The 12,079-nt window shown below is 44.2% G+C and overlaps 1 protein-coding gene across 19 annotated transcripts in view; it reads left to right on the plus strand.

The window, feature by feature from the left end:
- The window catches only part of LOC146812053 (copine-1-like), a 633,944-nt gene that overhangs the window by 548,898 nt on the left and 72,967 nt on the right, over positions 1–12,079 (plus strand). For all 19 annotated transcript variants that reach the window (XM_085619050.1, XM_085619045.1, XM_085619042.1 and 16 more), the window contains one exon: positions 8,070–8,203. In XM_085619050.1, coding sequence (XP_085475176.1) covers positions 8,070–8,203 — 134 coding nt within the window. The remainder of the gene's footprint in view (positions 1–8,069; positions 8,204–12,079) is intronic.

Genomic DNA, 12,079 nt, shown 5'->3' on the forward strand with positions numbered 1-12,079 from the left:
GCTGGCAAGATGTTGATTTTAGCACTGCATTGAGCCCATTTTCAAGGAAAAAACGGACACTTTCTTCTGCAGCACTTTTTCCCCCAAAAACTAAATTGTGCTGTATTTTGGCTTATTTCTCAGTCCCCTCCAGGGGAATCCTCAAATCCCCTAGGTACCTTTAGAATCCTCAGGATGTTGAGAGAAAAGGACCCTAAGCGGGTACTACCTCAAATAGCCAAAACAAAGGCTTAGTACGGCAGGGGAAAGGGGGGGGGGGGCTTGTCTAGCAACAAACAGGTTCACCATAAATCTGTCTGGCCTACTTCCTTTGTTGCAACTTTTCATATTAATCTGATCAGGCCTTCAGCATTGGCTGGTCACCATAACCAACTCAGTCCTCCCTTATGTATCTAGCCTTTCCCAAACGTTTAAAGTGCACTGCAAGCGCTCGCTTCAGTAGAACCATACACCTTCTGTTTAATCAAAATCTTTACTCAAGGAAATCCCAGATTTGAGAGCAGCTAAAGGGCCTCTCTCAGTAGTGCTTCTTAACACTGATTCTGTTGATCACATAAGGTCTGTGATTGCTGTGCTGTCAAGCCAGACCTATGAAGAGAACGTTTACATTGGGCATTGTTGGAAATGGGGGGGTCTCTAGTTGACAGTGGCTGGCGCTGATGTCAAATAGTGACCCTTCTTCCTAAGTGAGAGTAAGGGGGCTACACCCTTTGATAACCCCTGCTCAACCCTGTGGTAACGTAGCACGAGCAGACAGGCCTATCTCAGAGGCAGTGTGTGAAGCATTTAGGACCATACACAATAACGCAGGAAAGACGCTACAAAATAGACACCACAAGCAGTTATAAAAAAATAGTTAGCGTTATGTAGATTAAACACAAAACTGAGAAATGCTCAAAGAACCACAATGCACGTAATTACAGATTAGTCTCAGGAGCGATGAAAGCACTTGTGCGTGCGGGTGGAACGAACTTTGCTCGGGCCGGGGTCTATGCGACCCGGTGATACACAATGTACAAGGTACTTAGGATATAAAGGGGACACAGTGCACAGCTTCTCAGAGAAGGTGCGGGATGGCAGGCGGACCTACAGCGGCCACAGTTCCTGGCGGTGGCGATCCGCAGCGTGCATTCACGATAATCCTGGGACGGGCAGGAAAGCGGCACCCAGCAGTGCACGCAGAAGTTGACAAGGCTTAGGTGGGGCTAGCGTGGGCACTCAGCGGCGCAGCTCCTCCGCTGCAGCGGCCCAGGATAGCAATGATTCTTGTGGCAAAGTAAGGATGGGCACTCGGCAGCACAGCTTCTCGATGGTGGCGGCCCAAAACAGTGATAGTAAGGACTCTCCTAGCAAAGTCGATGCGGGCACTCAGCGGCACAGCTACTCGGCTGCAGCAGCCCACAATGGCGATAGCTATAGTTTCCGTAGGCAAGGCAAATGCGGGCACTCAGCGGCACAGCTCCTCAGCTGCAGCAGCCCACAATGGCCATAGCAATAGTTCCCGTTGACAAGGCAAATGCGGGCACTCAGCGGCACAGCTCCTCAGCTGCAGCGGCCCGCGATAGCAATAGTTTCCGTAGACAAGGCAAATGCGGGCACTCAGCGGCACAGCTCCTCAGCTGCAGCGGCCCACAATAGCGTTCGCAATAGTTTAGCAAAAGCGGCGTTCCCCACAGTAGATCCAGAGGCCCTGGATTTCTCGACAGAGGTCTCACCTGTGAGTAGGATTTCTCTCAATAGGAATCCGGGCTGCTGGTGAATGAAGTCTAATGTCCCTGAGACTTTAGCAGGAGGCAAGCTCAATTCAGGCCCTTGGGTAGTTGCTTCAGTGGATGGATGAAAGTTTCAAAAGTCCTTTCCCTCTCGTTTGCACGGCCAGAGGTTCGTCTTGGCATCCCAAAGTTACCCACCACAAAGGGGTTTCAGCTCAGATCTTTATACCCCAAAAGTCTTTGTTCTTGAGAAAGTCACAAATCACTCGACCCGGCCAGAACAAGTTTGGCGTCGACTTAGGTCACTTTATTTACGAGGCTTCATCCTCCCTTTCAGGGAGAGGGAGCCCACCATCAGACACCCAGCTGGAGGTGGAGCCATCATTCACCTTGCCAGGCACAGCCCTGCTCGGATCAAAGGGGTCACCCCTCCCCATACTTCAACAGCAGATTGCTCCATTCGACCCAGGTCGGCCCCAGCCTGCCCTGGCCCTCTAAACCAGACGGCCAGTACACATACCAGTGAAACACACAGAAAAACTTAGACAAAAAGATACCTACTTTCCAAAAGCAGCAGTTGCAAACGCAGAATATAAAGACAATCACTACTACCAGATGCACGTTAATATTTGAAGCGGAAGCATACCAAATTCGACTTCCCTAACCTGTTCCTTGGTACTACTAGGACTACACGGGTTCATCAGTTATTTTACAATAAGGAGCATTCGCGCTGTGTCACTGAATGGCAGTGGCACAGCACCCAGAACATCTAACGCCAGCAACCATGAAGGAGACAAAAACGACAAAAATAGAAGGGAGACCTACGCCAAGGGTGCCAGGTCTAACAGGCATTTTCTCAAACGACTTGTTCACTTTAACCCAAATCCCCCAGGCCACCCACCTACAACATATCTCCAGATGATATTCTCCATCATGTAATGTGACGTAAGTGTAAGGCTCTGTATACTAGTGGCAAATTAATGTTTTTTGCAGCTACATAACCTGTGGGGGGTGCTGCTGCCAATACATGTATATCTTTACGAAACCTACATTTTGTGACCCCTACCTACAGAGTACTTACACCCACCGAATGCATGGGATTTCCAAGTACCCTTGGCATCAGAGAAAACCTCCAATAGCTTTGCCAATGCTTTTGGTTGATGCTGTAACCATCAGCAAAAAAGAGATTACAAAATTCAAGGCCCAGGGCAATGATGGATTGGACCCATACGTCAAAGCACATCCTTGCATTATGACACTATGGGGGCCAAGCATGTTAGATATAACCATCCGAGTTATGTTGTAGCTTCTTTTTTTTTTTCCTTTTATTTTTTTTTCATTCCAAGATGGCGAAACTCCATCTTGGAGCAGTAAATTAAAAATGTTTAAAACATGTTCTAAGGCACTCTATTAGTAAAATATCATTTTTTTTTATAAATGATAAAAAAAAATGTAAAAGATGTACAAGGAGGGGTTAGGGGAACAACAGTGAAGCGTTGAGGGACGTGGGAGGGTTAAAAAGTGTATACAGCCGAGCTGGAGCAAGGGGGAAGCATTTGTAAGATCAGGTGTGTGGAGCAATCAGCATGGTACAGGAGAGCAAAGAGTAGGAGGACAGCAACTGAGGAGTTTGGCAGGTGGATTTAAAAAATAAACGCTGTGAACGGTGGGAAGAGCAACATATGAGCTGGGTGGAGAAGCTGCATAGACTGGTCGAGCAGAGGGATTTGAAAAGGGAAACAGCAAAATAAGGGGAAGAGCAAGAAAAGACGCACATTCCCATCGATTGCAGAGCTGAAAAGAAAAACAAGCATTTACAATGCAATGGTCTCGGCATTGTTAAAGTTAGAGCTATTGGCACTGCTCATGACATTAATTTTGTTTATGTTTTTATTTTTAAAACATTTAAAGAAACGCCATTGTTATTTACAGTGTCAATAGCTTAATGTATCTCAAATGCGAGACCTATTGCATTTGCACCCACACACAGAGCCACACACACAAAGCCACCGACAAACACAGAGTGCATGTAAACAGTTCCAATTGCATTATTAGGGATTTTTAGGACTCGCGGTGCTTCGGTGCAGCCCTATATACTAATAGGAACAGTCTGCGGATGTTTAGTGGAGAGTCTTTGGCTGAGTTGTTTATTTTGTCGTGTACTTCAGGAGTATTCCCTGCCCAGTGACAGGTCAAAAAGGTGGTCTAACGATCTCTGTTTCATCATAAAGCGCTCGAACCTTTGGGTAATGTCTATATGACTAAATAAATGTTGCCGCACGTAACATTTTTCTTTAATTGGGCTATGAATGGGTGAATTAATTCGTTTTAGTAAACGCCTCAGGTCGGTGACGCCGAATGCGATCCTTAGCACGTGTTCAATAATGGTGTGCGGTGTTTAACCCACCTCCCCGGCCCTTGCTGGCCTGCCTCGCGCGCGTGTGTCCACAGCTCACATACCAGACCAAGCGCCATGAATGGTCCTGCCCTCCCCGAAGCCTCCTGTGTCCCATTAGTTGAAAGTACACCGGGTGGGAGGGGCACGGCTCTGAAAAGCAACCCCCCAACTAAGCAGGCAGTCAGAGCCGACAGCTTGCCAAGGGGTTCCTGACTGCCTCCGGCTGCAGGAGGTGAGTACAGTCGGTATATTTTTTCGTTGCATAAAGTTAATGTTACATGCATTTTTAGAAGGGGTTAGCCAGCCGCCTAAACAATTTGGCGAGGCTTCTAGGTGGAAGAAAGGGGCCATAATGGGGTGACCCTGTTCAATATGCCTGCCGCCCTCTTGGTGTGGGGAAATAGATCCTGGTGCGCCTATGGAATGTGCACCCCTGGTGTTGTTACTAGAGAATCCCATGTCACCGGGACACCTTGTTTCCTCTTCGGGCCATAATTTGAGCAGATCGGTGCATTATGGGAGCTGTCGTTTATTTTCCGCCCAATTAAAGACATTTGAATAGTACAGCCAAAGGCAACAATTTGCATAAGGAACGCGCAGGACTCGAAAAGCAATGCCCCGTAGGACAGAGTCATCCAGTAACCCTAAAAAGCACAGGGACTTCCTGTGTTTTACTCGGATGTGCCCCTGTTCTTCACTGTGCGCATCCTGAGTCATGTGTCTGCTCTGTCTACGTGTGGAGCCATTATCCTGTTTACCATTACACAGTACTGTTTGGTGGATGTCATATGCAGCTAGGCCCCTGTTTCTTCTGCACGTGTTGTAGGGTGAGCGGTTCTGAGGTGTGTAATATCAATACCCATAAGTGATCGCTTCCACACCAGGGATCCGTGTCATATGTAGTCATGTTCATCACGTCAGAGGTACTTGAGTGCGTGTGTAAAACACACGCATGTCCCGGTTCATGCCTGCGCCTGTATGTTCGGTATGATCTGTACAATATGCAGCCATGTTCTTGTTTTTCGTGGTTTCAGCTCACTCTGCCTGACACTCAGACGGCGGGGTTGGTGACATATATACAGCAGACGCTTTGCTTTGGCTGAAGTTTGTGCTTCAATGAAATAATTTAATGATTTTTTTAAACACCACACGCACTTGGGAGGCAGAACCCCTAGAAGGAAGTGAGACTCCAGCTCGATATATATTGTTTGGGACGGGAACTTCAAACGTGCGAATTCTGTTTGTGTTTGGGCCAAAGACGCAACAACGCTGTAATGTCTTCAGTATGGCGCGGGGCTGGAGGGGGCTTGTCTGCACGTTTTATGCATACCTTCTCAGGCATAACAAGTTGTAAAAGTGCCCCCTGTTGCTGCAGGCCAAAGGGGACATATGCAAACACTTTAACACACACAACTCCTGCCAGGCTGAAATATATGGCTCTTTGTAGAGTGGGCCCTTGTGAACTTGGTCTTGCTAAAATGCGTCATTGAGCCACAAACTGTTAGAACATTCCTTGTTTTTTTATTTTTTTTAGAAAGATTAGAAATGCCTGGCGCTTTTCCCTGTCGCACATAGAAGGGCAATTACTTTGGCCGGCACGGTAATGGCAATGCGAGCGGTCCTTGTCAACATGAAGAGGCCTGCCTGCTTACATTCCAGTCTGACGCCATGTCACTCACTGACACCGGAAGACGGAAGGCGTGCTTACAAACAAGGGACACCCTCACTGTACACGTAGAAAAACACGGGAACGTGAAGCTGTCACTAACCATAAACCATTAATAGTAAAATAAATTGCCGTTAAAAAGTCCATTTTTGAGGCCGAGATGACCACGGTAGCCAGCATGACGTGACCAGCCCTGTCCTGTTGCACGCATCCTGCTCACAGGTCTGAAGATAAGTTTAGCTGGAAAGAGGGTTGTTGCTCCCCCGGGAGGGTTGTTGCTCCCCCGGAAGAATGATTTACGGGCTTTCCTTAAGTTGGAGTCTCAAATGTTCCCATAATGATTCTGTGAAACTCATTATTGGCTTGTGTTCCAGAAGTACTGCAGGTCTGTCTGTTACAGACGAACGCTAACTGTCGATGATTGGGGCCAGTTACTAGCCTTTGTTATTGACTGGATTTGCCTAGGAATTGGTTGGTTGGTAACTAATTGCCTGCTTCAAAAGCAAAGATTTTCGTCAGTGCTTCCTGGATGGCTCAAGTGATCTCAACAAGTGATCTCAACAATGGGCACTAGCAATTGAATGCAGTGATCTGTGGGTCACAGGTTCGAATCCCAGCAAGACAAAATGAGCATTCTAGCCTTTCGAAGTTGGTTAGTTGAGTACCACATACTGGGTCATACTGGGTCATAGTAACATCAGTTATTTACATGGGAAAGTTTCTGATGAATCCGCAGATGTGGATTTTCATTCCGCCCAGGCTTACGTGTTGAGCTTGAAATGGTTTCCATTTCAGGGTGCTGGCCAATTCGTAGAAAGCAGTCCGTGGCGTGCGCTTCACTTACCTGGGCAAAATGAACCTCCTCGGAGTTGCAAGCGCGCGTTTGAGTGCAGGTAAGATTTGCGTAATTAATCTATTTTCATGTGTGGAGCCAACAGCAGGGGGAGAGGACGCCAGGAACACCGCCGCCTTTCTCCGAGGCAGAGCAAATATGCCTCGGAGAAACGCAGCGTCGTTTTCGGATTCGGGGGCGTGTTTGTCTTTTCTCTCCTCCAGCCATTGGCTGGAGGAGAGAATGAGACTTTCTTTAAAAAACACGCCCCCCGATCCGAAAAGGACGGGGCATGATTGGAGTGACGGGACCTCTTCTCCAATGGCTGGCCAGCATTTACTAGGCCAGCCAATGGAGAACAGGGGAGAAGAGGGGCGGGTGCAAGCCCCTCTTCTCAGAGTCATTAAATCTCGGAGCGAGACTGCGCAAGCGCAGCCTTCGCAGCCGAGACCTAAAAAGTAGTAGTAAGCAGTGGGAGGTTATCAGTCATCCAATCAAAAGTATTGCAAACACGCTATGCTCCGGGGAAGGGACACACAAGAAGAGGAAGGGAAGCCATCAAATAAGAAGCAACAAGAAACCCAGGCCAGGGAAGGCGCAGCCGGACCCGATGGGGGCCCGGCACAAACGCCGCCCGGAGGCAGGACGCCTTCTTCCCCCCCCCCCCCCCCCCCCTCCCCACCATTACACAGAAGCCGTGAAAGAGGGGGGGGGGGGACTAGGATTGGTTGCCCCAAGGTTGCCAATGGCGTCCCCAATCAGGGGGCGAGTTGGCAAGCAGCTAGGGGGGTTAAATAAGGGCACAAGGCCCTGAGTTAGCTTACAAACCCCGCTGTTACCATTTTATTTTGCACATTAGTTATTCGACAAGGCAGCTAAAAGCTGTTACTAGGTAAAATCTAAAAGAAACAAAGGTTTTCCACAAATCACGGTTGTGTGTGTGTATATAGCACAAATACTAAACCAATACCAGGGTACAGAGATTGTACTATACACAACAAATAATGTTTTTTGATAGTACCGAGTGCAAATCTAATTTACTCTAGAAAATTGATACTATTTCGTTACGATGGTGTAACTGATTGCCACGAAAATGTATCTGCTTGTTTGAATGATCTTAAGTTTGTGACAGCATTATTTCCAGCTGCAAGCATTCAGCATATTTCATCTGGAAATGCATTTTTTGGTACCTGCTTTCCACATTCTATTTCAAGTGCAATTTAGTTATCCTCTCCTTGTCATGTCAAGAAAATAAATAATTCCTGTGTGTATCAATCAGAGGGTAAAATGTCACCAATACATTCGTCGTTTAGATCACACTTTTGTACTGCAAGGTTTTATGTGTTTTGTTTGTTTGATGCACATCTCGTCTTGCATGCATTAGGTCATCTCTTAAGTGGTGAGATACCCTATAAATGTAAGTTCCAACTCTGAAGTAATCAACAAACTGTTGTTTAACAGGTGTGCAAGGAATTGTGGATGCTTATCGACAAGCCTTGCCGCAGGTGCGCCTTTATGGACCAACTAATTTCTCTCCCATAATAAACCATGTTTCAAGATTTGCAGTTGCTGCTGCCCAACAAGGAAATGCTTCTGTGAGTTATTTTTGTTCTTCCATATCCATACTAATATGTTTATCAATGCTTATACCACTTAGTTAGTTTATAAAAATGCTGAATAGCTCTTAAATAAAATTACAGCTAAAAAGACTATGATTGCTATGCAAAATGTTAATACCACTGAAATTACCTAGTTATGGTGAACTGCACTAAAACCTAACTCGTGCCCCGACGGGCGCTGCTTATGACTTCAGAAAAAACGTTTATATTCATAAATGCAAGCTTTACTCTTTTGAACAGTTGGGTGTGTTTTAGGTGGTGGAAACAGGTTGTTTAGTGGCACCCAGCTCATGGCAGCAACACACACATACGTACTGTATTTATGCACTCTGGATAAAGCATATTCAGGCGGGAGTCCCTTAAAACGCCATTTAGATCTGTAAACAGTAGAATTATTTTGAGGCCTGTAAAAGACGCTCTATTTACATACAACTTATTGACATCAAAATGTGTGCTTACTTCATGCTAGCCACTTCAAAACGAAGGTGATACTGCTTTACTTAATTTAAGTCTATGGATAATATCTTAGAGAATTACCAGCACAGTTCTGTAGCTCTCTTTATCACCTTTGCAAGCTGTCTTGCTGCGTTATTGACTGTAGAACATTTTAATTAGTTTACCCACCTCCCCTAGTTTTGGCCAAAGATTGAGGAAAAAGACATCTTTAATCTGGTGTATTTTTTTCTTGTGTGTTCAGACTGCAGCCATAAGTCCCAAAAATGTTCTGCTTTTGTTTTCTACAATCAGCTTTAATCTCAAGATGGTAGATTAAGTAGATGGCATAGTGTGGAAAGTTTAAAAACCAGAGCCACTTGCTTGCTCAGCTTTACCCTTTTTTCCACTTAAAGTTTTGTTGAGGCCCTCCAGCTTTGCCTCTACTCCTACCATCTGGCCATTATATACTTTCACTTTACTGTGCAGGGCCTCGTTAGATGCCTTGAAACCTGTTGGCCCTTTGAAGAGACCATCTTTGTTGCCCCTGCCATTCTGAGCTTTTGCCTGATTTTTGTCCTTGGTCTCAGGTGCAGATTTGGTTTGAAAAACATCTTCAGGATTTAGATCACTTTACCCACCTTGCAAGCTGGAGTGCTTCAAGACTATTATATAAGCCTGGAAGAGTTGAGGGTATTGCTGTTTTTTTTATCCAGGATCAAAGTGGTTGACTTTGTGTTTGAAGGGTGTCTGGTGAATGGATTGTTCTAGTGTACCGCACTCCTCCACCCCTGCCCCGCTTGATTGAGGAGTCTCTTGTTAACGATAACCAAGGGACATTTTTTAACTCCCCATGTGTGGTGTTACCGATTCACATCGACAGCAGGGATCCCGTCTACAGACAGTTGAGGGCATAGCATAGCCAGCCTACCCATCAATCCCATGAAGGATCAGATGTACTTTTGAATGAAGACACAATAAATCCAACACACTGAACAGGTTAACGTTTGCATCTCCGGTATTTGACTTGAACTAGAACCGCGTCTCATCGAGTGTTATCCTCCGGATTTATGAAAATACGTAGGAGAGGAGGATATGTTTATTGTCCTGAAGAAGGTGGTCCCGTTCGCCTTAACCCTCCAAAACGTGTAGACGCTTTGTTCAATTTGTGCAACACACAACTACATTCTGACAAAGAACTTGTGTTTTTGCTATGTGTTGTTTCTAAGTATTCTCATGAATTAACCTTTTATGACGAGTGTTATTGTCTTAGTCTTTTCCAATTTTCACATCACGAAATCTGTTTGATCTATGTTTTTAAGAATTTTGTTTTAACATGCAATTTGATGCATACTTTATTGAATGTTTTTATAAAACTGAATTTATAAGTGTTTTGATATCCTGCCAATCTGTGCTCCCTGTCTCTATGCATGTGAGTGGATGTGGAGTGGTTGAAAGATAAGTGCATTTAAAGGCTATTATATACTTGACATTTAAAACTTTTATTTATTCACCAAAAGTAGTCTTCAGGGTTTCCTAATTGTCTGAAGAACCTAAAATTGAGTTTGTAGTATCCTCAGGTCATGTTGCTTGAACTTGTGCTTCAATTTTGATCAGCCTTGTCTGTAAGATTTACTGCAAACTGTTTTCTTCCTCGGGGGTTCCAGTAGCTCGAATTTTTAACTTCATACTCATTGTTTGGATCAGAGACTACTACTTCTTGGTGCCACTCATGCTTTTGGCTTTTACACTAATAGCCCTTCAGTCTGTCCCTTGCTTTGAAACTGAACTTTAGACTTTTTAGGTTCTTCTTCAGAACTTTCACTGATATGAAATTTCACAAGTTCATATTCATTGTTTGCTTCACCAGTTTAAAAATGGTTGCTCCCCTCTGGATCCGCGCTTTGAAGTTGGTTTTGAAGTTCACTTTCTGCTTGGCCTCATGTCTGTGGCTGATTCAGTGGTTGTTTTTACCACTTTCTGCTTTCACCCTTTTGTGTGTGCAGAGTGACTGCGGCATTCCAGCACACTTAACAGCGGTGTTGGTCGTCAATATCACTCGATAGGGTCCACGCCACCTCTCCACAGTTTTTCCTGATGTGCATCCAGACCACAATCCGGTCTCCAGGATTCAGACTGTGGCAGGTGATGTTCATTGTCGCTTTTTTTGCCACAGTCACCTGATGATAGACAGATTTCACCATATTAGCCAGACCTTTGCTGTAATCTATCACAATGTCATCAGTTATTGAAACTAATGAAGCTGAAGGAATGTAGACAAGTTTCATTGTTCATCCCATGATCACCTCACAGAATGATAAACCACTCCTACTGTCAGGCATATCTCTTATGCTTATGAAAAGAGGATGAAGTGCGTCAGCCCATTTTAAACCAGTGTAGCACACTGTTTAGCCAACTTGTTCTTGAGAGTTACATTAGCAGTCTCCACCTGAAGATTGAATATGGCAACAATGGAACCTTTGATTTATCTGAAATGCTATGCAAATTATTTGCAAAACTTTATTTGAAATGAGTACCATGATCTGACGCAAATGAAGATGAATACCAAATCTGGGTATTAATTACCTCAACAGATGTTTAGCAACTGTAAGGCTATCTGATCGCTGGGTAGGGTAGGCTTCTACCCATTTAGAAAACAAGCAGACAATGACAAAGATGTATTTTAAACCATTGTATGCTGGCATCTCAACAAAGCCTGCTTGTTGTGTAATGGGCCTACTGATTTGCCAGTATGATTCATCACAGTTAACATCTTCTTTCACTGATTATTTCATTGTCATACCAGACAACTCACACACATCCTCAGCTATGTTTCTGAATCCTGTATTTTCCCAACTTTATCTAAACACACATCATGCTGTCCCTACTTGCATCTATAAATATATAAACTAACATACCATGTCTGTCCATGTTGGTGTGTACCCATTGGTTACAATATTGTGTTAGGGAGATTGTACTTAATTTCAGCATTAACCTATAAATCCTGTTAATTTTTCTTATAGCCCAACTTCTCTCTTTTCATTTTCTCATAATCTGGGGCTTCAGCCAAAGATTTCTCAATTCACCTAAAGAACTCTGAATTGAAGTATCAAATAAACAATTTAAATTTTTCAAGTTACTCAATCTTTATTCAGTTTTAAAAAACCATAAAAGGTACAATTTTATACTAGCCATACATACACAAAAATATATTTTTTTAAAAGAAAAACCATAAAAGATACAATTTCATACTATCCGTACATACACAAAAATATATATTTTTTAAACGAACAAACCGCACCCATAATCTTCCGATAATCAGTATTCTCATAGTTTGTTTTAAGAAGAGTGGATAAATTAATAAATAGCTAACGGATACAACAATTGTAAATGTTAAAAGTAAATTATAATACTGATGCT

Source organism: Triturus cristatus, chromosome 7 (assembly GCF_964204655.1).
Source record: "Triturus cristatus chromosome 7, aTriCri1.1, whole genome shotgun sequence".
NCBI classification, from domain to species: Eukaryota; Metazoa; Chordata; class Amphibia; order Caudata; family Salamandridae; genus Triturus; species Triturus cristatus.